The following is a 21,925-nucleotide window of genomic DNA, read 5'->3' as shown; positions in this document are numbered from 1 at the left end:
ATATATATATATATATATATATATATATATATATATATATATATATATATATATATATATATATATATATATATATATATATATATCTACACACTTCTATGGACCTGTAAGCTGGCAATTATCTGCACATCAAGACTCCATTATCTACCTGTTGGTACTTAATACATTTGTGTCCCTTAAGTACGTTGTGCACGGCATACTTTTTAGTGGCATTGTAACTTAATCTGTAGTCATTCACCCTTTTAATAAAACCTTTGGGTTGAACAAGAAGAAGGTAAAACATATTGAATATATAACACTTCCTTTGCATTGGACGGTTTCCATATTGTACTGGCAAGTTTAGTAATGTTTGCCTAAATACTTGTAGGCTACCAGTAAATATATATGTGATGGTTTCCATACTGTATTGTCAAGTAAATATTTGCTTAAATACTTGTAAGGTGTCAGTCTATGCAGCAAGGTGATGAATAAGAGAGATATTGTAATTTTCACAAACTTCATTTTTCCATTACATACACAGCATCAAATTATGACGCAATCACTTCAGAATAGACATGGTCTATCAGAGTTTTGTTAACAAACAGACCCATTGCAAATACTGTTAAATAATCATCACCCAACTGGTGTCAAAAGAAAGAATTGTCGTACAGTCCCTTCCAAACATAATTAGGTTATCATACAAACCCAGCTAAAATATTAACGTACAAGTCATCCATTAGATATTTATGTTATTAGACATACATAAAAACAACATTATCAAATGATCACTTCTTTACAATATTGTGCTGTCACAAAATCATCTTCAATTCAGGTGCTGCCAGTTAAAGAATTTGATTAGAAGTCAAATAATGGAAGACAAATGAACTGTATTACAATAGCGATAGTGTGTACCCTAAGAAGTCATTCTGCAGTTGAGTTGTATCCCTATGACCTATTTGTCTTCAAGCACAAATATTTTGAAAATAAGCCCAGAAACCACCAGAAACACAAACAACCATGATTATATGTGGGAACTGAGACAGTTTGTTTTATTATCCACTGATCTTCCAGAAACATTAAACCAATTTGAATGTTTTCGGTAAATTCATATAGACGGACTACCGGTCACAAGGTCGAGCCCATATTATCCATGAAAATGTTACCTTCACCCCTCCCTCCCTGTAGAGTGTATACAGGATCTAAAACCTTGGTTATCATCTATCCCTCAACAAATATCATATCAAATATGCGCACTCTCTTTCAATCGATGGAGATGGAAATTAGATTACAAGGAAAACGGTTAGGGATGGCCGGTCATGATCTATCACAATATGTTCACGAAAGTAAGGATATATAAACACTTAAGTTTGTAAAGAAATTATTTTTAGCATTTGATATAATTACATCCTATATCATATTTCATTTCTCTATCGCGAAAGGAGAAGCTATATTTACATGTACGTGTAAGTAGGCATATATGTACGAATGCATTAGTTAGGTAAGCGTGAAGCAAAACTTTAATTGGATATTTGCAGCCGCTGAAGATGTGTGTGTGTGTGTGATTTGGATTTTTAACGAAGCTTTAACAATTTTTCAGTGATATCGCTACGATGTCTGCAGTGTGGCAGTTTATAGTGATGTCTAGTACTGGGGCATCATGCCACATACATGTAGCATGATGTCCCACCCAGTCACATTATCCTGACACCAGACCGACCAGTCCTAACACTAACGTCTTAATGCTAAGCGCCAAGCGAGGTAGCTGTTATTACCATTTTTGTAAGTCTTTGGTATGACTCGGCCGGGGATCGAACCCACGACCTCCCGCATCCGAGGCGGATGCTCTAACCACTATGCCACCACTGAAGATAATACAGCAAAATGTTGACAATGTTAACTGTATGTGTAATAGTCATTGTAAGAGTAATCTAGTGGCTCACATGATTTTAAATCATACCAATCCTTTTACTACTAGTACTGATATTACTACTGCTCCTGATACCGCTGCTGCTGTCAATGGATGATATTGCCGCTCACCGTAAAACAGCCCTTTTTAGGGTTAAATTTGGGATCTTATACTTGCATCATAAGATCCCTTTTGTGTGAGTAAATTCTCAGTTGCTTAACATAATTGGCAATAAGTGTGATAAATATAAAGTTTGGGATCTTGACAAAAATGACCGAAAAACTGATTAAGATCACCAAAATCAATAAAAATGCAACTTATTCCAAACGATTGGTATATTCATTCCTTAAAACAATATTTTCGCTCAGTATCGAAGTTTTATATCTATTTTTAAACTGTACATTTCAACAACCTAATACAGCATGATAATACGCGGCTGGCGCATTTTTAAAACTGGAATACCCGAATATAGATAATGTGATATAGTATGGCGCAATAAACGGGTAAATTCTTGGCCTGGACCTTCAATCTTACCCTTGAAAGTCATGCTCCGAACAAACAGTATCGCGAAACTCAAACTCAATTTGAGATCACTACATTTATCGACTACTTTAAACAAGCAATTGAGGGACATATACAGTAACCCATAGTACAACGAATGAAACCAAGCAATCTAACTCACAAATGTTTGAATCTGTTAAGGTCTTAAACTAAAAGCATAAAAGAGTGAAACCCCAAAAATGTTGTAAAATTCAAAAAGCAATTTATAACCTAGAATACAAAGTGAAAATTTAAAAAGAACTTAACGTATTGTGTATTCACTCCAAAATAGTCCTAAAATTGTACCAAAAGTCAAAATGTACAGAGTTCCAAATAAATTTCAATTTTTCATGTGCGGATGTGTTAATGCCATCAAATGCGCTAACGTTCCAACAGTCTCGATGTATCACAAAAATGTAAAAAGGACCCAATCTATTGGAGAAACGTACGTGAATGAATTCACAATAATCCAAAAATAGTTATTTAGTCCGAAAATATTGAACACTCTGTTATTACAGTGAATAATTTAAGTAATTCAAATTTAAATCTGAACACAATGATTAGACCAATTTCACTTTGGATGGTAAGATAGGAATGAGTAATTTTGTAGTATACGACATTAATATAAAAATCTACAACACAACAAAAGAGCCAGGATGAAGGTCATGTTCCTATCAAATTCGTAAACAACTTGCTTCTAGGATAATTTTAATTTCTCTATAAATAGACCTTGAACTGAACGTCATTAGTTTCAAGATTGAGAAACCACTGCACGTTGATCTGGCGATTCTTATTTTCTTGTTTCATATGCTACCGCAAGCAAACTTTCATTTCGATGTATGGTAGATTTGTCTGCCTCTTCAAATAGTTCCTTTTATTTGAATACATTTGCACAGTTCCTCTCTTTCTATGCCTTTCCATCTGTATACAGAATAAACTGTACGTAGGATTTTAGTAAATGTTTCTGTTGTAGGAGGAAAACTCTATTATTAATTTAGTTTTAGCTACAATCCTAAAAACATACAAAAGTTTATATTCATTTATATTTCAACATGCACTGTAATTTTAAAAGTATTGATTTTGCTCCTTTTCTGTCCAATAAAATGTTTTGAAGATCTAACATTTTTTGAGAGGTTTTACAAACGTTCAAGGTACAGTGGGATTCTCCTTAAAATAGGCATGTAATTGAGCTTATACGTGGAAACCGAAGTGGAAACCGACATCTAAAATGTGCATGTTTCGTTATTTTCTGGTACTGCAAGAAATTAACTCAGTAGCTGCCGAGTCTTGACAAGCACGAAATCACAGATATCCCTCTCATAAAAGGCTCTTTGTACGCATGTACACGATGAAGTCTAAAGAACCTCCTATGTTCAAAATAATTTCTAATTTCGTACAATAACTTGCATGATGTGGATCATTATCTTTGGTCAATACATTCCTCGATCAGTCCTCAGGAAGACATTTTATTTAGTTGGCAGTTTTATCTCAACTTTCTACAACTTCAAACTCGTTTCATGAGCCAAAGTGGGGTCACTATAATAATGAGGAGCAACGTGATTATAGTATTTTTTTTGAATCATTGAGATTTAACACAAGGAATCGGCGTAGCTTTATAAACGCAATATTCACAAATGGCACCTAAAGGTTCAAATTTGAAGTGTTTCATGGCATTGTTAACGGCATTTGAAATGATCCAGTTAAATAGTGACGAAAAAAAACATTCCTTTCGGTGATAGGTTGTTTCATTCATCAATTTAATGCTATCCGTGTATTCTTATAGGTAAATATATTTCCTATAAAAAGGATTACATTATTAAATATTGTTTCAATGTCGCTCTAAATTGTTCAAAACTTGGAACCTTTAATAACTATGCCAATATCTGCCCCCATGATTTCATATCATCAACAAACCTGAATATTTGTTTCGCCGTATATATGACCCTATCAGTCATGAAAGTATTGCTAAATGACATTTGAGTTTTATCTCTTGTTCGAGCTATTTTTTAATATAAAGTTATGACTTGCATATACTGAATGAATAGTGGAAAGCTCTGAATATTGGTAATTTCAATTACATAATTTTGGTTCCTGATAACTTTGAAATCAAACAATTTCTTGGTTTGTATTCGTTAATATCATGATCCATTATAAGTAATTATCTTACTAACTGAACCAGTTGAACAAGTTCTGAATTTATTGTTTGGAGCCTTATTCCAGTTACTTTTAGTGCGTGCTTCTACCAGACCATATAACTCGTATAGGTCCTGGCTAATAATCCACTGCTTTAGATGGCATGATTTTCGTGTTTTGTTTGTTTCGTGCGACTTTGTCTACGTCGTTGCCTTTGATGCTGCTTTATTCGTTTCCTTTGTTTATACTGTTTTGTTCTTTCCTTCGACGGTGAACATATCCTTGCCTTCGTTCTATTTGTTTCAATGACCTAATAAGACTAATTAAGGTGTTGTGATTGTTTCGGTCTCATGTTTGGGTACTTTATGCTTTGATCCGTTGTGATATTCTCCCTTGGATTCGGTATTCTTTCCGCCTTATCTTTTATATGTTTATGACGATTTTAGTCTATCAGATCCAGGTTTTGTCGTAGCTTATTTCAGTTCGTCTTTGTCTCATCGGCATCGAATTCCTAATGCATTCGATGTTTATGATGCCGTGTTCTGCTACTCCAATGATTTAAATTTTATCACACATTATTACATTATTTAAAGAACGAAACATCTTGCAGGGACATTTTACGCATTGGAAGACACTAATTTATACATTTGGTTAAATTATTAACTGTATTTCGCATTGGAAAAGCAACGATTTATTTAGAAATGCAGTCTCTTAATACCTGCTTCTATAGGATTCAAATGACTAAAATGTCAGTGTTGTATCATGTAGCTTTGTTTGAGGTGTGATCTCTGTTAATAACGTTTCGATCTTTTATATGTTACGATGTGGTTTGTTTTGTTTTCTCTAACTGTTCTAATCATTTTTTCCTCCTCAGCTTTCAAAATATTTACACATAATTATTTTCTATATACCCATCATTTGTATTCTTGAATCTGTGTTTCACTTCATGTTCATAATACGTGCCATAAGCCTGTTTGAACTTTCTGACAAAAACGTTAGTAATAGTCATCATTGATAATTATCATTATCATAACAATCATTTATTTCTTAAATATTACTATGACTAAAACTGACTACCCATCACTGCATAATAATGACTTCAGTGACTGGTATTGACTTTAATAACTTGTAAGCAATGTTAGGTTGTCTACGTCAGTGGCTATAATTAATAAAAAAATGTCTTTTTCCTTACTTAAGTAAGAGGAATACTTTAATCTTGTTACAATTTTCAACACTTTGTATATGTCGAGTTTTTTCCGAAGATGCTGAAAGCAAATATTCCAGATGAGATGAATGAATTCAACTCTATAAACAAAATCTAGACCTTCTCAAAGTGGAAAATGGACAATATTTAATAACTGGAGTTGAAATATGTTGTTAAGAACAGTTTTGCAAAAGCATATGAACTTATGTAACAGAGAATGCCAACAATTTCTTTTCTGGTGGCTTAAAACTCCAGTGAGAAATAATACACACTTTTCTGAAAAGTCACAACAAAATAGAATAAAGGTATAACAGAATGACCATTTTGTAGGAGATCGAAGGCAAATGGTTCTGGATATAAAATAAATAGTTTATTTACTTTGAAAGTAAAACAAAAGCAAAAAGAGAATGAAAACTTTCTGGAACACTTTACATATAACATTTTCTTGCTTATTAGTATTGGTTGTATACTTATTTACAAATTGAGTCATACCCAGACTTATACCACTCTCAACTATGGGACGCGATCAAGAACAGCATCGAACTGCTCACAAAACAACTACAAAAAGAAGAAAGTCAACTGGTGCAGCCTAAGCACGTTGCCCTTCAGCACACATACACAACAGAGCTGTTGCAGTATGAAAAGGTATATCATGCAACAAGAAATATGATCATTAATCATATCACTGAAATGTTGTGGGGTGTACCTAAGCCAGTGTCACTTTATTTACTCTTAAAGTATATAAGTATCCGATTTTAGTGTCTTATAAATTACATGTCTGAAACAAAAAATATCATCAGTGTCATTTACAAAGCACTTCTAAAATAGTATTGATAGTTAACAACAGCACACTGCTCTGCTATACAATGTGTCCGTGTCAAAGTTGTTTGTTGCAGATATTCGTAGATTACTTTTATATATCACTATATCTAATCTCAGCAATGTCTGTTTCATTCTACAAGTTTTCTTTGCATGGGCCCATTATTCACTAGACACATATTCTTGTACTCTTTCAGTGCCATTGTATGCATGCACGCTTTAATACAATGTCTATAACGTTTGATGTCTTGTAAAATGTTAGTACCAAATTGCATTTCTTGTTTCAGTGTCGTAAAATATCGAGTTATTTTTTAGAAGTTTAAATATTGTGTAATACTGCTAGTATTGTACCTGCAAATTTGTCACAATTACTGTAAGATACTTAATTTGACTTTTATATACCTGTAGATTATAGACATTTAAGAGAGAGTAAAATCTTTTGACAATTTGTTGTACGTTTTCCAATGGTTTTGCTGCATTGTTAATAAGCTACCTGTATAATTTAATTTTGTGCAGTTCCTTTTTATACTCAACGAATGAAGTAGAAAGTTTCAAGGTGTAGATATAGTTAAGCATATAACAAATGGACAAAATGAATTTTAAAAAAAGTCAAACTAACTGTTTAATATAGTTTTGAAACCAAAAGCACCAACTATTAGATGACATACAACATTGATTCGATACATACAAACATACATGAACTAAATTGATTTAAATATATGAAAATGTAAAAACCAGTCAGTCTTGATACACATTCCTTGTAGATCATAATATTATTAATAATAATATTACTTTATTCAGTAATTTAGACCACTGGCCAATATTTAAAATACAGTACAATTAAATATAGTGTGCGCCATGATTTAAAGATGTCAAATATAGCATTCATCATGAGTATAGATACATAATTTCCAATAATTGGTGCATTATTTTATAAAGATATTACTAGTAGATTATGCACCATTCATTTGAGTTATCAAAGACTGTCTAAGATGAAAACCTGAATTGAAGTAGTAAAAAATAATTAATATATTATTATGATTCATTAGGGAGACACATTGTTCTACAGACAGAAAGAGATAGTAAACTTCACTGAAATAATTCTTTTTTATATGGATATAAGCTGGACAAACACAAAGAAACTGGAATTCATCTTCTATCAAATAAACATTATTTTTCTGGCATAGTTCACACCTGTTATTTCTCTCAATCCTGCAATGCCTACCTGTCTTTTTATCGCACGCGCTGAGCATCTAAATTTAGCAAGTAATTTCCTAAGAAAATACGATATACCACATAAGAGGTATTTTTCAAGTCCTATTTCATTTTATACATGCTATAAGACCCACATTTATTGAGTTGTTGATACCATTTGACCATTTTTGTAGAGTTGAATCCTTAATTCTTTGCAAAAATAGTGCGAAAAATTGTTTTGAGTCTCCAATATCTTGATTTAGCCAAACATACGGAAAACCGAAACGAAATAACATGTACTTAACTTTGTTAGCCCAGGTGACACGGTTAGTGTCATCTAATTTTTTCAACAATAAATAACATCGGTGTGGGTATCAAATTGAAGGCATTCTTACGACCTTCAACCAGTATTTAATGCAACATGAAAATACGAGGTATAAAGTGGGTATCTTCCAGATTCCCCATAACACAACTGCATTATTTAGTGGATTTAGGAACACTTAAATACTGTTTGCAAAACTTGTCTAGCACAATTTCAATATGTCTACTAAATTCAGATCTCCAAATTTCTTACCCATAGTAAGCAATTGGTTTTATTACCGAATCAAAAAAATTAAAATGCATCCTCTACACTAAAGCAGCCAAATAGTTTTTGATAATTCAAAATCTTTGAAGCTGCTTTCTTTGCCTGAGCTGCTATGATCTGCTTTGCTTTCATCCAAACAAAATAAATCCATGTACTTGTAATCAGGCATACATTCAATGTGACTTTCGTTGAAAAACCATACCTCCTTTTGCTTGAGATATCCCCCATTTTTGAAAACAACGATTTTACTTTTATTGCGATTGACCATCATACCAGTTTTATAACATTTATTTGGTTCTGGCGTAGCTTTGCAGTATTGGCGCAATTAGCATCATCATCAGTGAAAGGTATTGCACAAATATCATCAGTATCTTCTGAGATAAATACACCTTTGTTGCATTCAAGCTTCAGCTGTTGTATAATCAAATCATTAATAAAATGGGAAAACAAGATAGGGCTTAAATCAAAACCTTACATTGTACCTAATGTACACTTAAAATAAGCCTTTGGTTATTCGGACACAGCTTTTTAGATTTGCATACATATCTATTAAAATGTTCACTATTTTACCATTCATACCCGTACATATTATTGACGACCATAGCATATCTTGCTGTCTTTTATCAAAAACCTTTTTAAATCTACAAAAAGACAACAAAATCTACCTTTTCTTTTGGATATATTTTTCTGAGCTAAAGCTTGAATAATAAAGATATTGTCGCATGCGGAATATTTGTTCCTAAAGCCTGCCTATGCTTTGTCTAAAACACCAGTGTCTTCCGCCCACGTGTTTATGCGAGTATTCAATGTATCAGTAAAGACTTTGAATAGAGTATCAAATAGAAATATACCTCTGTAAATGTTTAGATCGTTCTTGTCACCGCACTTATATATAGGACAGATAATACTCTTCTCCCACTGATAAGGAAAATAACCGAATTCAAAGATTGTGTTGAATAGATCGGGAAGGAATGATAAGATGGTTTCATTAGTGCACTGATAAAAAAGAATAGGTATCATGCCAGATCCAGACATTATGTTTTTGTTTTAAAGAAAACGTGTCATAATTTCATCATTTGTAACTGGATTATTTAAGTCATCGACCTGTGAGGTAGTTCTTCACTAGCAATATTATTGGAGTTATCACACATGCTTCTTCAATAAAGATTAAAAGTATTCATGCCAGTCTGGGGAGATATAGTTTACTTCGTGTTGAAAATAAAGCGTTTCCTGTTTCAAAATATGTCAGAATTGTAAAGCAGTTTTCCTTGCTCGAGTTAATTTGTTCATCTGGATTTCTCAAGTGTATCTTTTCTTGAGCGCGATTATTGATTTAAAAGCTGTTTTATACTCTCTATACACCTTACAGCCAGCTTCAGTATTTGAGAATGTAAAGCGTTTTAACCAGTAGTTTTTATTATATTTTGCCTTATCACATTCTTTATCCTACCAAAGTGGTTACTTCGTTATCATATTATCCGCCGTACCTCTGGTCTGCAAAACTGAACCTATATTCAGATATAACTGAACTAATATTCTGAGAGAGAAGTCAATATCATCTTCAAGATATCTGTATAAATCATTCATTATATCTTCAAAGGCTGTGCTAAACATTCTTACCAATCACTGTATATTGTCTTCAGTAAGATGAAAATATTCCCATTTAGTAAGGGTACAAGTATCAATATCAATTACATCAAAATAACTTTGATGATCGTAACCATGCTCATTCTGGGCAATGTTTTCTTCATTTCTCACCTGCCGAGTTAGTCTAATTGAGCAATATATTGGAAAATGTGTTCATTCATCTCAATGCTGCTGATATACCTAAATAGCTAAGAGGAACATATCATATAGTGATCTACCCTGTAACCATTATGAATTATGCATCTGAACTAACCATTTTTATCATCCTTTCATTCATAATATGAATATTACAATGTCTGCATTAATCTACTAATGATAAGCCAGAATTGTTATACACTTTATCTTTTGCATTGACAAATTATCTGTATCATAACAACATTGCATCCATACACAAAGTCAAGTGTATCGTCAGGGATAAAACCTTCAAAATTCTTAATGCTAACACAGAAATCCCCCAATCAGAAAATATAACAATTTATGTATTAGCTTTTGATCATAAATAACTTCTCGCTTAATAATTCAATTCCATCTTCACTAATATTGTTGTATATTGGAGATATTCAGGGGAAATATACGTGAACACTATAATTATATCTGTATCAGTATGCAAAGTTGATGACATAAGTAACAGAACTACACAATCATTTAACATATCAACTAATCATTTTACAAAATCTTTCATCATGACAGTTTTGCCACAAAAATGGCTACACCTACGGAATTGCTAACTTTACTCACCATTTTATGAACACAACTCTAAGTGATATAATCTTCAAGAAAAATTGTCAAATCCCTCTAATGATGTTCCACAAGTTTCATATAAGCCAATGATATCAAATTTCTTTTAAGTTCTCTATATTCCACAAAAAAATGCTTAGGTCAACAAATGTGTGATGGCTATTTTGTAAAACATATGGGTATTGGCCTGTGACCTACGTGGTTTGTAGGATTCCTTCGAATGAAGAAAGGATGTCTCCTGCGCTGAGATTCCCGTCTATCATTTCTGTGGTATTTCAATAAGCGGCATTTCTTGCATCACCATATCGTGTACTTCCCACATTAGTCGCTTGAGTATAAGAATGTGATATGTCATTCTGTCTTAAAGGGTTGTGTATATTAGCTGGTTTCTCCAGCCACCAGCTCACTGCTCCATTAATACATCTACACTTGTTGTCCTATGATAAACCTGTCAAACTTGATGGAAACATACTCACCCTCTCGTCTAAATCTAGTCATATAATCATACAGTGCATTTCTTTTATCCCTGATATGTTTGCTGAAATCCTCCAATACCCTAAAGCTATCACTGTGCTTTAGAAATTCTCGTATTTTTTTAGCACGTGTTCTTTGTCCTTGTACTTGCCGAACTAAACAATAATTGGTATGGTAGAAGTTGTTTCATTGTCGCTAGTGCTATTGTTACATAACCTGTGCGCTAGCTCCATCGCTATGAAATGTGAATCAGCTATATGGAGAGCGCCTTAAAGGAAACCGTAAATTTTGCATTTGGTAATATCCCACTTTTTGTGATGGGCACCGTCAATTCCATGAAGCAACAAATTATTTCTCTGTGACTGTGATTCCAAATTAACTAATCTTATGTCAAGATTAACAATTTTATTAGACAAGATCAGCTCGAAGTTCACTTGCCAATTTCTCACAAAGTTTTAAATAAAAATCATTAAGAGATTTAAGTTCCTGATGTATATCTTTAAAGACTTGACCAATATCATCATCCGTATATGGACTAGGGGATGAACGAGTCATACAAACTTGACAATTTAGTCAACAATGTTTCTCATTTACATAACTTTGAAGGTGAGAGGTTTTGACATAATGGAACTAGTGTTGTTAAAATATGCTCATTTGTGTACTTGAAATGGAAAAATGTCTAGAAGAGTTACATGACTTCCATACATAAATACTTTGTTCTCAATATTGATCATTGTTACATGTTTTATTCACGTGAACAATTGGTCTAGTGACTTAATTTAGAGCACAAAATTTTGAATGGAAAGCATTCTTTTCACATTTAAGAGTGTGTAATAATGTTAAAATAATGATAAAATCATCCCACTATGAGTAAGTGAAATGTTAAGAATCTATAGCTTTAAGCTAAATAACAGAAAGAAGCAAAACTCGTTTACTTGCAATAACAAATGGAAACGTTTAAGTAACGATATGCAGCTCACCATGTACAGTGATGCATGAATGTTTTCAGTGACCCGTCATAACTCACACAAGAAGAAGAACCAAAGAACAGGCTTCTAGACGGATTGTAATATGACCTGAAAAATAAAAGATATCAACAAAAAGAAATTATTGTGAGATGTTTTAGGATAGGATCAACAACAAAGGCTGCTAAGCAGTCTCCATTAGACAGTCAGATTCGGGTCTTGGATAGATGGAAGTCAGATGCCTTTAAGAAATATACCCGCAGGGCAATAAAATATCCAGTTTGTAATTATATGATGTCAGTCGTTTCGCACATCAGCACAACAGTTGTGTTGTCTAGTTCTGCTTTGCAATTTGTTCCAGGTCCTGTAGGTACATCGATTGGTACAACAGTCCACACCAAAAAGGCATTCCATTCTATATGGGTTCACTGAAGATGGGACAATATTACCACACTTTTCATTTTTCCAGTGGCATTTTGTGACAAAGTAAATCAACGTTTCAAAACTTGTTCATATACACAACTGGGCAGTATCTCATAAATTGTTTCAAACACAGCTTCTTTATTTTTGCACTATTCAACACTAGTACTGAGTGTTTTTAAGTTAATTTCGTTTCTTTTCTTTCTATAATTGTTGTTGATTTGTTTTACATGGTTGCTGCAGGTTATCGTCACTTTGAGTTACAAATAGTGCTGGAGGTGTCTGAGCCCTATCTGTGTGGTGGCGGTTTAGATACTTTAACATCATCATATAATGTTAAAGAATTTATACTGAAGTGTGCATACAGAATCTAAGGCATTATAACAGTAACTTTACAATGTTTTTTGTATACATATTGAATTCTGATTTATATCTATATGCAATCATTATTAGAATTCACTAAACGTGGCCTGCAACAACAATCATGTAAATTTTGCTCCCCTAGTTCTGAACTAAACGTACCCTCAAGTTGCATTTTAATTACTAATTCAATTATATCTTTCCTGAGTCTTGCCATCGCGCCTGCCATGAACAAACACCATTTACGATAAAACTACTTGCGCTTACTCTATACTAAAACTCAATGAAAATGCATTTGGTATATAGACAGTATTCTTCACAAAGACCATGAGATCATGTTTGACATTAAAATTTTTTTATTTCAACAAAGCCAATCCCCACCATATCATTAATCTCTATCCTCATGCTATGGGCTTGTTTAATAACCACAGAAACAAGTCTCAAGTCCGAGTGTTAACTATATAATTAGGATCTATGACTGAATAATACCAGTGATGTTTTATTACAAGTCTGTTTTGGTTGCAATACATTTCTTCCCAAGACAAGGAGTTGGATTGTCTTCAAAAGTTGGGAGTGCACCATTTTCATTTTTTATGTCAATCTCTCACTATTCTGTTGCTGTTAAGAATCATATTTGAATCTAGGAAAGTTTAAGAATAAACATTTACAGTGAAAAATGTTTAACCAATAACCTGTGATATCTTTAATGTTAGGTTTGGAAGAGAACAAGACTTGCCCAATTAGATTTAGTAAACAATGTGGACGTTGACAGCAGAGAGTACTAATTAATATATGGGCATAAGAAACATAAGAAACACTCAAAATGCAAATACTTGTATCTGCGTTTTATTTGATATAGAATACAATAATAGAAATTATTACAAACTAAAAAAATATATATTGGTTCAAGAAATACACACAATAAATCATAATAATGAATATTCTAGATTCAGACAAGTGAAAGCGAAGAATTGAGATACATGGTGTTGTAGATGTGATCGTGATTTCTTACATTGTAGAGAAAAGTCAATCTTCCAGGTGTTATTTTTTGACAAACAAGTAAAATAACACAGTTTGCAAAATCAAAATGTTTGTATTTGTCATAAATTTTCTTACACACCCTGCCTTCCAAAATCTTTTTTAAGCTATCTCTTAAATACAAAGACAATCTCAATCAAATCAATGACCAAATCAACCAAATCAATGACCAAATCAATAAAATCAATTGCAAATATTTATATGCTCAATATCTTTTAATATAAACATTTTATATAACTATGCTTTTTCCAGTATGATTTATGGAGTTTCATATTTATTTGTACAATATACACAAACATATGTTTTAAAAGAAAATATAATGAAGATAAAAAAGCCAGTAAGAATATTTGACACCTGTGTGGTATGCAAGGGTTTGTACATAAATATCCTAATTACAATGTTGTTTCCGAAAAGAAAACAATTTTCAACACAAATCAGATATTTTACAATATATGACATATTGTTCAGCGATCAAGGAACGAGTCTTCTTTATGCAGCTGCACTATCCTAGATATGACAGCTGCACCAACTACTATTTAAAAGTCTTAATGATATTCCAAAGTTAGCAATGTAACATGTTTTGGAGTCACCTACCTGTTACTATATATAGATAAAGAACAACTAAATCATTTTGTTATAGAATTTTCTAGAATATGACTCATAAAACTTTAACTCAAACTATTTACACACAGATATACTGCCTTGAATGAAGATATTCTAAAATAATGAAGAATTGTGAGTTGGATAGTTTAATTTAACCTTTAGTAATAATGTATATAACTACTAAAATATCAATAAAATATTCTAGAGATGTCCCAATAAATATCTTGCCAATTAAAAATAATTTTCTGTCTGTACTATTTGTTCTTCTGGTTTCCAACCTATATTATAAACAAAACATTATAAGGCTTGTCCTATCTTTAGACAATTTCCCTTTAAGTTGAACACTATTTATTACATAATACCATCCATTATGTGCAATTATGCCATATAAGAGGCCCTCTTAAGGAGAGTGTAACAATGCACATTATATGAAGATATCAATAATTACTATTTATTGTAAAATGTTTAGTATTAAAATACTAAATTCCATTAACTATTAGAAACACATAAATGCTCATGATATCTCTTCTTAAGTACTCTAATATTTTCAGCAGATTTTACATGAAGTGGAAGCATGTTCCACAGAGTTGTACCTTAGTACTGTAAGCTCTTTTTAAATTGTTCTGTTCTTGTTTTTGGTGCTAGAAGGTTTCCATGTGATATTGATTTCAACTGGTATTGTGCTGAAAAAGGCCTGAATAAGTGCTGAAGATGCTCTGGTGCCGTTCCATGAAGACATTTATATAAAAGAACTGCATTTTTTAAAATCTATCCTGTCATATATTGTGAATCATCTGAGTTCTGTAAATAATGCTTTTGAGGGGTGATCAAAAGATGCATCGAAAATTACAAATGCTGCTCATTTTTGAAGTTTATAAATCCTGTCAAGGTTAGATTTAGCAGTTTCACCATACATTTGAACAATAATCCATTGTTGGAAGAATATATGTCTTGTAGCATAGATTGCGAGTTTCCATAGGTAAATATTTCTTCATTCTGTTGAGTAGGGCAATTCGGATGACAGTGGTTTACTAAGCTTATCAACATGGTAATTCCATAATAAATTATTGTCTATGGACACACCTGCAAGCTTTTTGTTTTACATTTTGTTATAGATGATTTTGTATTGCAAAAGATAGTTCTTGGTTCCCTGGCTTGTGTAGCTTTTGTGATTATAAGCAAAGTATCATGTCATAATACCAACTCTGCTTGACCGTATTATCTTAGACATATGGACAATAAAAAGAACTGATTGGGTTAATTGTTCTTAAAATGTATAAAAACATATTACCTGATAAGATTAGTCTTATCTACATAACATAGGAAAATAGAAAGCCATTCAGTATACATCAGACACATCTTTCACCATGTTAATTCAAAGACAAAAAGACAGCATGTATTGTCTTAGTCATATGTAATGTTGTACCATATACTTTTTCAAAACTGTTGTTGTTTCTCTTGCTGTTGTTGTTTTTTGGACATATGTTAGTTATTCTTTATGAAACTGATAATAACTTCAAATTACTACAGAAAATATTTTGAGGCACTTTGGATTGGGTGCTATGATCTGATAATGTCATTTGGGTCCCTTAAAGGCCTTAGTCTTTGTAAGCCAGTTGTATAGGTTAAGCCTGATACTCTAACGTATACAGTTTTCAACAAATGGTGTGAAGACGAATGATAACTGTTCCTGACATTTCAAATCTATTTAAAAGATAGTTCTTTTCTTCATCTTCAGAAAATATGAAACCTAGTAAAATTATATTGTTAAGAACATGACATTATTAGCTTTTTATAACCCTTTACTGCATGATGACATCTTTAGATGCCAATTCTTTTACTATATGATGATGCCTTCATGACACACTCTATTAAGATACCCAGTACTACCAAAACGAAGTCTGTATACACATAAATATCACTTTTATGGCTGCAATAATGAATCTAAAAAACAATTATGAACCAAATCACTAGTTTATTTGCATGATTAAAGCAGCTGCTTAGTTAAAGCTACACTCGACGATTGTACGTAGGAGTATGTCCGCCATGTGTAAAAATGTGCTCTACTTCCTACGGTTGCAAGGTGAAGGTGATTGAAATTTTGAATTGTACACTTCAAAGATGTTTGATAATATACACGAGACTATGTCATTCATTTAACTAGTCCAGATTATTCTTATCAAGGTTACATGAAAAAAGAGGAATATTGGAGCAAACTTCAAATATTGGAACGAGGCTAAATGCTTAAAATAACATACTACTTGTTGTTCATGTCTTAAGCTCAAAACCATCATTTCAGCAAAGAGATATGACCAAGAATCACCAGTTTATCGAACATATGGACTGTCTATATTTAAATAGCATTTATTCGCCAATTGCTAATTATTAATCGGCACCAAAAAATACAAATGAAGTGCCTGAGTATTTTTCTGTTTTTAGAAGAAAGGAAAAACCATAAGTCACATGGCATGGCAAATTCTATGAACTCTACTGATGGACAGTGCTTGTTTATTGCGTTCAAATTTAGGATTTGGTCTTAAAGAAACATGTTTCACTACTTTGAAATCTTTATTTAATGTCACATATCATTTTTAAATCATAATGGTTAATATTTTTTGAATTTCACAAGAAACTTGATACACGATAGCGTGTTCCTAAATCATGACTGAATGGTGCATCTCGTATTTCGAAAACCATTAAAATAGTTAATTATTACTAAATTCAGTATTGCATATCAGTTCTCATCGTATGTTTGATTGCCTCCAATCACTAAACCCACCATGTGTTTACAGAAAAACATTTCTTAATCAGCAGTAATATGATTACTGCTCCCAAAAACACATTTCAAATTGCTTCTGTGAACGAGAGTGTAGAAAGGTGGGTTTTATGATTTTGAAAATTTGTCATAGAAAATTCATAGAAGTATACAACTAACTTGTTGTTGTCTTTGTAGGGTTTAACGCCATTTTTCAGCACAAGATAGGCTATACATGATAGCCAGTATAAATGGTAGAGGAAAAACCTGAGCAAACCCTGGAGAAAACCACCAACTGACAAGAAGCTTCTGGCAAGCTTTCTCACATACCCACATTGGCCGAACCCGAGACTCGAACCCAAATACACAGAGGTGAGATGGCAATGATCCGTGACGGTAAGCTCTTTGGACCACTTAGGCACTCGAGAGCCCCATACAACTAAGTTGACATTACAATAGTTTTCATTAATAAGGGGTACAGAGAAGGGATGAATTAATTTCATATTGGATTTAAATAACATACTCAAGAACAACAATGATCAAATGGATATAAAAATATAGTTAGGTATATACAACACATCGCTCAAGTTTCAGTTTCTTGATTCTAACAGAAGATGTGCCTGTGTTTATATTTACAAAATACAGTACAGTGCATACAATATAATAAAGTCAGTAATACAGAAAATAATATATAACAAGTAATTTTAAAATACTAAATTAGGAAAGCTTGAGAATTGAAATAGACACTGCACATGTTTGTGCAATCCAGAGATATTTCAGCAGAAGGAAATAAATTTAAATTTTAGTGAAAGGTAAGAGATTAAAGTAATTATTTTCTATATGTTACAGATGCTATGAGGCACATAATACATGATAATCATTTAAGCAGTTTTAGGCAAATACAATAATTTATAAACCCATTATTTGTCTTCATTTTAAATAGCTAATGATGGTGGTTATTTTGAAATACAGGTATCATTATTATGTCCAATTTATTCAAGCTTTAATTCACAGAATTTACATTACTGTTTACCAACAAAGGCCTGTTTTCAGTGAAATATAATTTTTGGGGACAATATTTCAGATATAATTAAATACGCGTTTAAAGATATCCTATTATGATTTTATGTCACCCTTTTCAGTAATGGGACAAGTTAATGAACTTGGTTGTAAAATTACAAACTGAATGCATTTAATATGGTGTTTATATTAGTACAATATGGCTGTGAATATTTCAGAGACATATATTCCCACTACCACTGATTGTCCCCAGTTAAAACATTCTTCTTCTTAATTAATGTTCACCTTGACTGAAAATTATTTGCTGATGTTTATCCATACTTCAATATTGATGATATTTATCCTGTTTAATATTTTGTCATTATAAAATTGTCATCGATTCCCAAAAAGCAAAACATCTTGTATGCCAGATTAATCATATGATAACTAAATGTGTTAATTTTGTCTTAGTCCACAAAATGACATTATGAAATCAATGATGAATTTACCATCTATTTATTTTAGCAACTGATGCCAGTCAAGTTCATTTTTCTTGCTTTTGACAAATGTCAGTTTTTGGGGCCAATTATTATCCCAAAGTCAAAATGGTACTTGCTTTTTTATCATGTCCAAAACACAAATATAAAACCATGTGCTGCCAAAGAAACTACTCGAGTACATGCACATTTGTATTCTTTATATGTATCAAATTTTGTTAAAAGACAGCAGCTTTTCAAATACTGCATACAAAGCAGAGACTTAACAGAATGACATGCAAAGTGTGTTGGGTTAAAAAATATGCTGTCGAGTTTTTATGAATAAACAATATATTTAAAAGAGGAACACGCTTGAAGTGTGAGATTTTTCATAAAATTTAGTTTGCTTATTTTTAGGTAAACTTAAAGCATTCATCAAAAATTCTAGTTGGTTCCATGATGCAATATTAATCCACGATTATATACAGTTATTCCAACTGATCTAAAGTTTGCATCAGCAGGAAAATCTTGTAAGATATTTAAAACATGATCTTCTCCATTCTTCTTGACAAAATTCTTAAGACTTAGTATACAAGAGCTTGGTTCATCATCAGTGGTCATTGTGGTGTATTCCTTGTGTCTGGATCAAAATATTGCAGTACCCAAGTACATAATATGTATGTATGTATGTATGTATGTGCATACAAATGATCATATAACTTTTACCTTCAAGCTTTAATGAATTGTCATTCATTGGTTTTCTTTCAAGTTTTTTGAAGTTGAACACAGTCTTTGCTATTGGGGAGATTTGGTATAAAATCATCTTGAAGACCGTAATATTATTAGTGCATTTTTTATTGTTGCCATAGTAACACAGGTATTTGGTATAAGTTCAACAAATTAAATGCTAGATCAAAATATTTTTTATTTTTAAAAGGTTTAAGACCAATGTTAGTACATCCTAGAAAAAGCATAGAAAATACAGCCTAAACTTATTCATTTTAATCATTCAATATTGACACTGAAAACGAAACACCTGGTGTGCCAATATTTGGTGGAATCTGGATAATTCAAGCCTAATAATTAGAAAATCTCACTTTTTACAATCATTAATTGAAAATATTCAAAGCCTGATTGATTCAGCAAGAAAATAAAAAGCTTAAAAGAAATGAATGCTAACAATATGTAATTTTGTCAAGATATTTACACATTCTAGGCTAGATTTGGTTGACATGGCAACCAATCACATCTTCCCCTGCATGCTGAAATAAAGTTTACTCAATACCCATTCAGTGTCCACAATAAATGTACCACTATAAAAAAATAATATAAAAATAATATTGCACAAGAAGTAAACTCAAAATGGATGCTAAATTACAGAATTTTTGGATAAATCCTGTGCAAATCAGGAAGTTAAATTTCCAGACTGATAGGCAGTAAAGGGTTAAGTCCTTCCAAAAATATCTTGAGAGAGTTCCAGTTGTTGATAATACATATCAATAACACAAATATTAAATCTGCATAACATCAGATAAACATTAAAAAGCCAATAATATATAGCAAACTGCTAAATAAAATAACTATGTACCAGCTCATTGCATAGTTGATCCCCTCATTCATGTTCAGAAGAATATTTACAAGTTTTGCTATCAATTGTTTATTTACAGTTTTGTGCAATCTGCTTCCACAGACTAATAGACGAAAAAACAGCTTCAATATGACTGGGTAGGCACTAACGAAATTAGCTTTTAAAGTACTTTCTGGAGATAACTAAAGACCACTATGTTGCTGATATTACATACCAATAATACAAATCTTAAATTGTGAAATACATTAGCTAAGCCAATAATACAAAATAAGCTTATAGAAAAGGAACAATTTCCTTGCACAGAAAGCATTGTCATTTATGTTCAGAAAATTGTAACAGAATATCCTCCTCATGTTTTTCTAACTTATGTTTAGAGTACAAGTGATAGTTTCACACAATCTGCTTTTTCAGATCAATACATGTGAATTTTAGTTTTCTCATGTAAGATATAAACATACATTTGATATCTATGTAAACATTTCTGGGATTTTTGTCAACTATTCCAACACCTCCAAATATGAATGTTTCTCCAATTCCTCCTTGCTATTTGTTTAATTTTGTGCCGTCATTTCTGTATCGAATATGTCGTCATATTCATCAGAGTCAATGGCCTGACTGTAGTAGTTTGAACAGTCTGTTATGTTCAGATGTGTGTTATCAATGTTGATTTTCTGCTGACCGTTTTCTGTCTTTTGCTCCGGAGGGTTTACTATGCTTCTTAAACCCTTTGTCAGTTCACTAAACTCGGGTCGATCATCTGCATTATTAATCCAACATGTTTTCATTATCTTGTACCTAGAACAAAATAATATTTGGGGTTTTGTCAGTTTTAAGGTACAATTAAAATCAAAGTTAATTATATATCTAGGATAATGATACTAGTAGTGAATTGCAGCCTATGGTCGTCCTGAGGAAAACTTGCTAAGAGTCTTGTTCAGGTGACCCACTGAATCAATCAATCAGGAATTGAAGTCCCTAGCTTTTAACATCAAACATTCTGACAAATTATGCCACTAACCCGGTTCCATATGAAACCATTCTTATCAGCAGTGACCCAGTTTTGTTAATTTGAACTTTCAGTTAGTTCATTAGTTCATAATGGGTCTTTGAAACGTGAATTAAAAAGGTAATAATTATACAGATATTATCAAGAATAAACCATCTTCAATGTAAGCTCAATTTCTGCCGTCGCAGTTCACTTTATAAAAGAGTGGCTTGAACACGAACAAAACCAAGTTTCCTGTGATCTTCAGTGTCTTACAAGTCAGTAAAGTCAATACAGGAAGCATGCAATGAAGCAATACTATTACTTGTCTCCTTTGTATTAAATCTGTATCAATTGTCAAATAAATTATTACTTTGATATCTATATCACTTTATTATTATAGTCAAGAAGAATGACAAGTGCTTAATATACTTATAAAAGCAATAATAAAATACCAAAAATACTATAACAAATATAGCGCTCAAGCATTGAATAATTTACAACACAGTCAAAACC

At 32.1% G+C, this 21,925-nt stretch overlaps 1 protein-coding gene across 1 annotated transcript in view; it reads right to left on the bottom strand.

Annotated features, from left to right (window-relative positions):
- Window positions 1-13,789: 13,789 nt before the first annotated feature.
- Window positions 13,790-21,925, bottom strand: part of LOC149788907 (hepatocyte growth factor receptor-like) — a 102,962-nt gene continuing 94,826 nt past the window's right edge. The window contains exon 17 of the mRNA XM_089973568.1: window positions 13,790-21,219. Within this exon, the coding sequence (XP_089829694.1) occupies window positions 20,976-21,219 (244 nt within the window). The 3' untranslated portion in view covers window positions 13,790-20,975. The remainder of the gene's footprint in view (window positions 21,220-21,925) is intronic.

This window comes from Sinohyriopsis cumingii, chromosome 11 (assembly GCF_028554795.1).
Source record: "Sinohyriopsis cumingii isolate HCF-2022 chromosome 11, ASM2855479v2, whole genome shotgun sequence".
Lineage (NCBI taxonomy): Eukaryota > Metazoa > Mollusca > Bivalvia > Unionida > Unionidae > Sinohyriopsis > Sinohyriopsis cumingii.
Note: the sequence above shows the minus strand (reverse complement) of the source record. Positions and strands in the feature narration are given on the sequence as shown.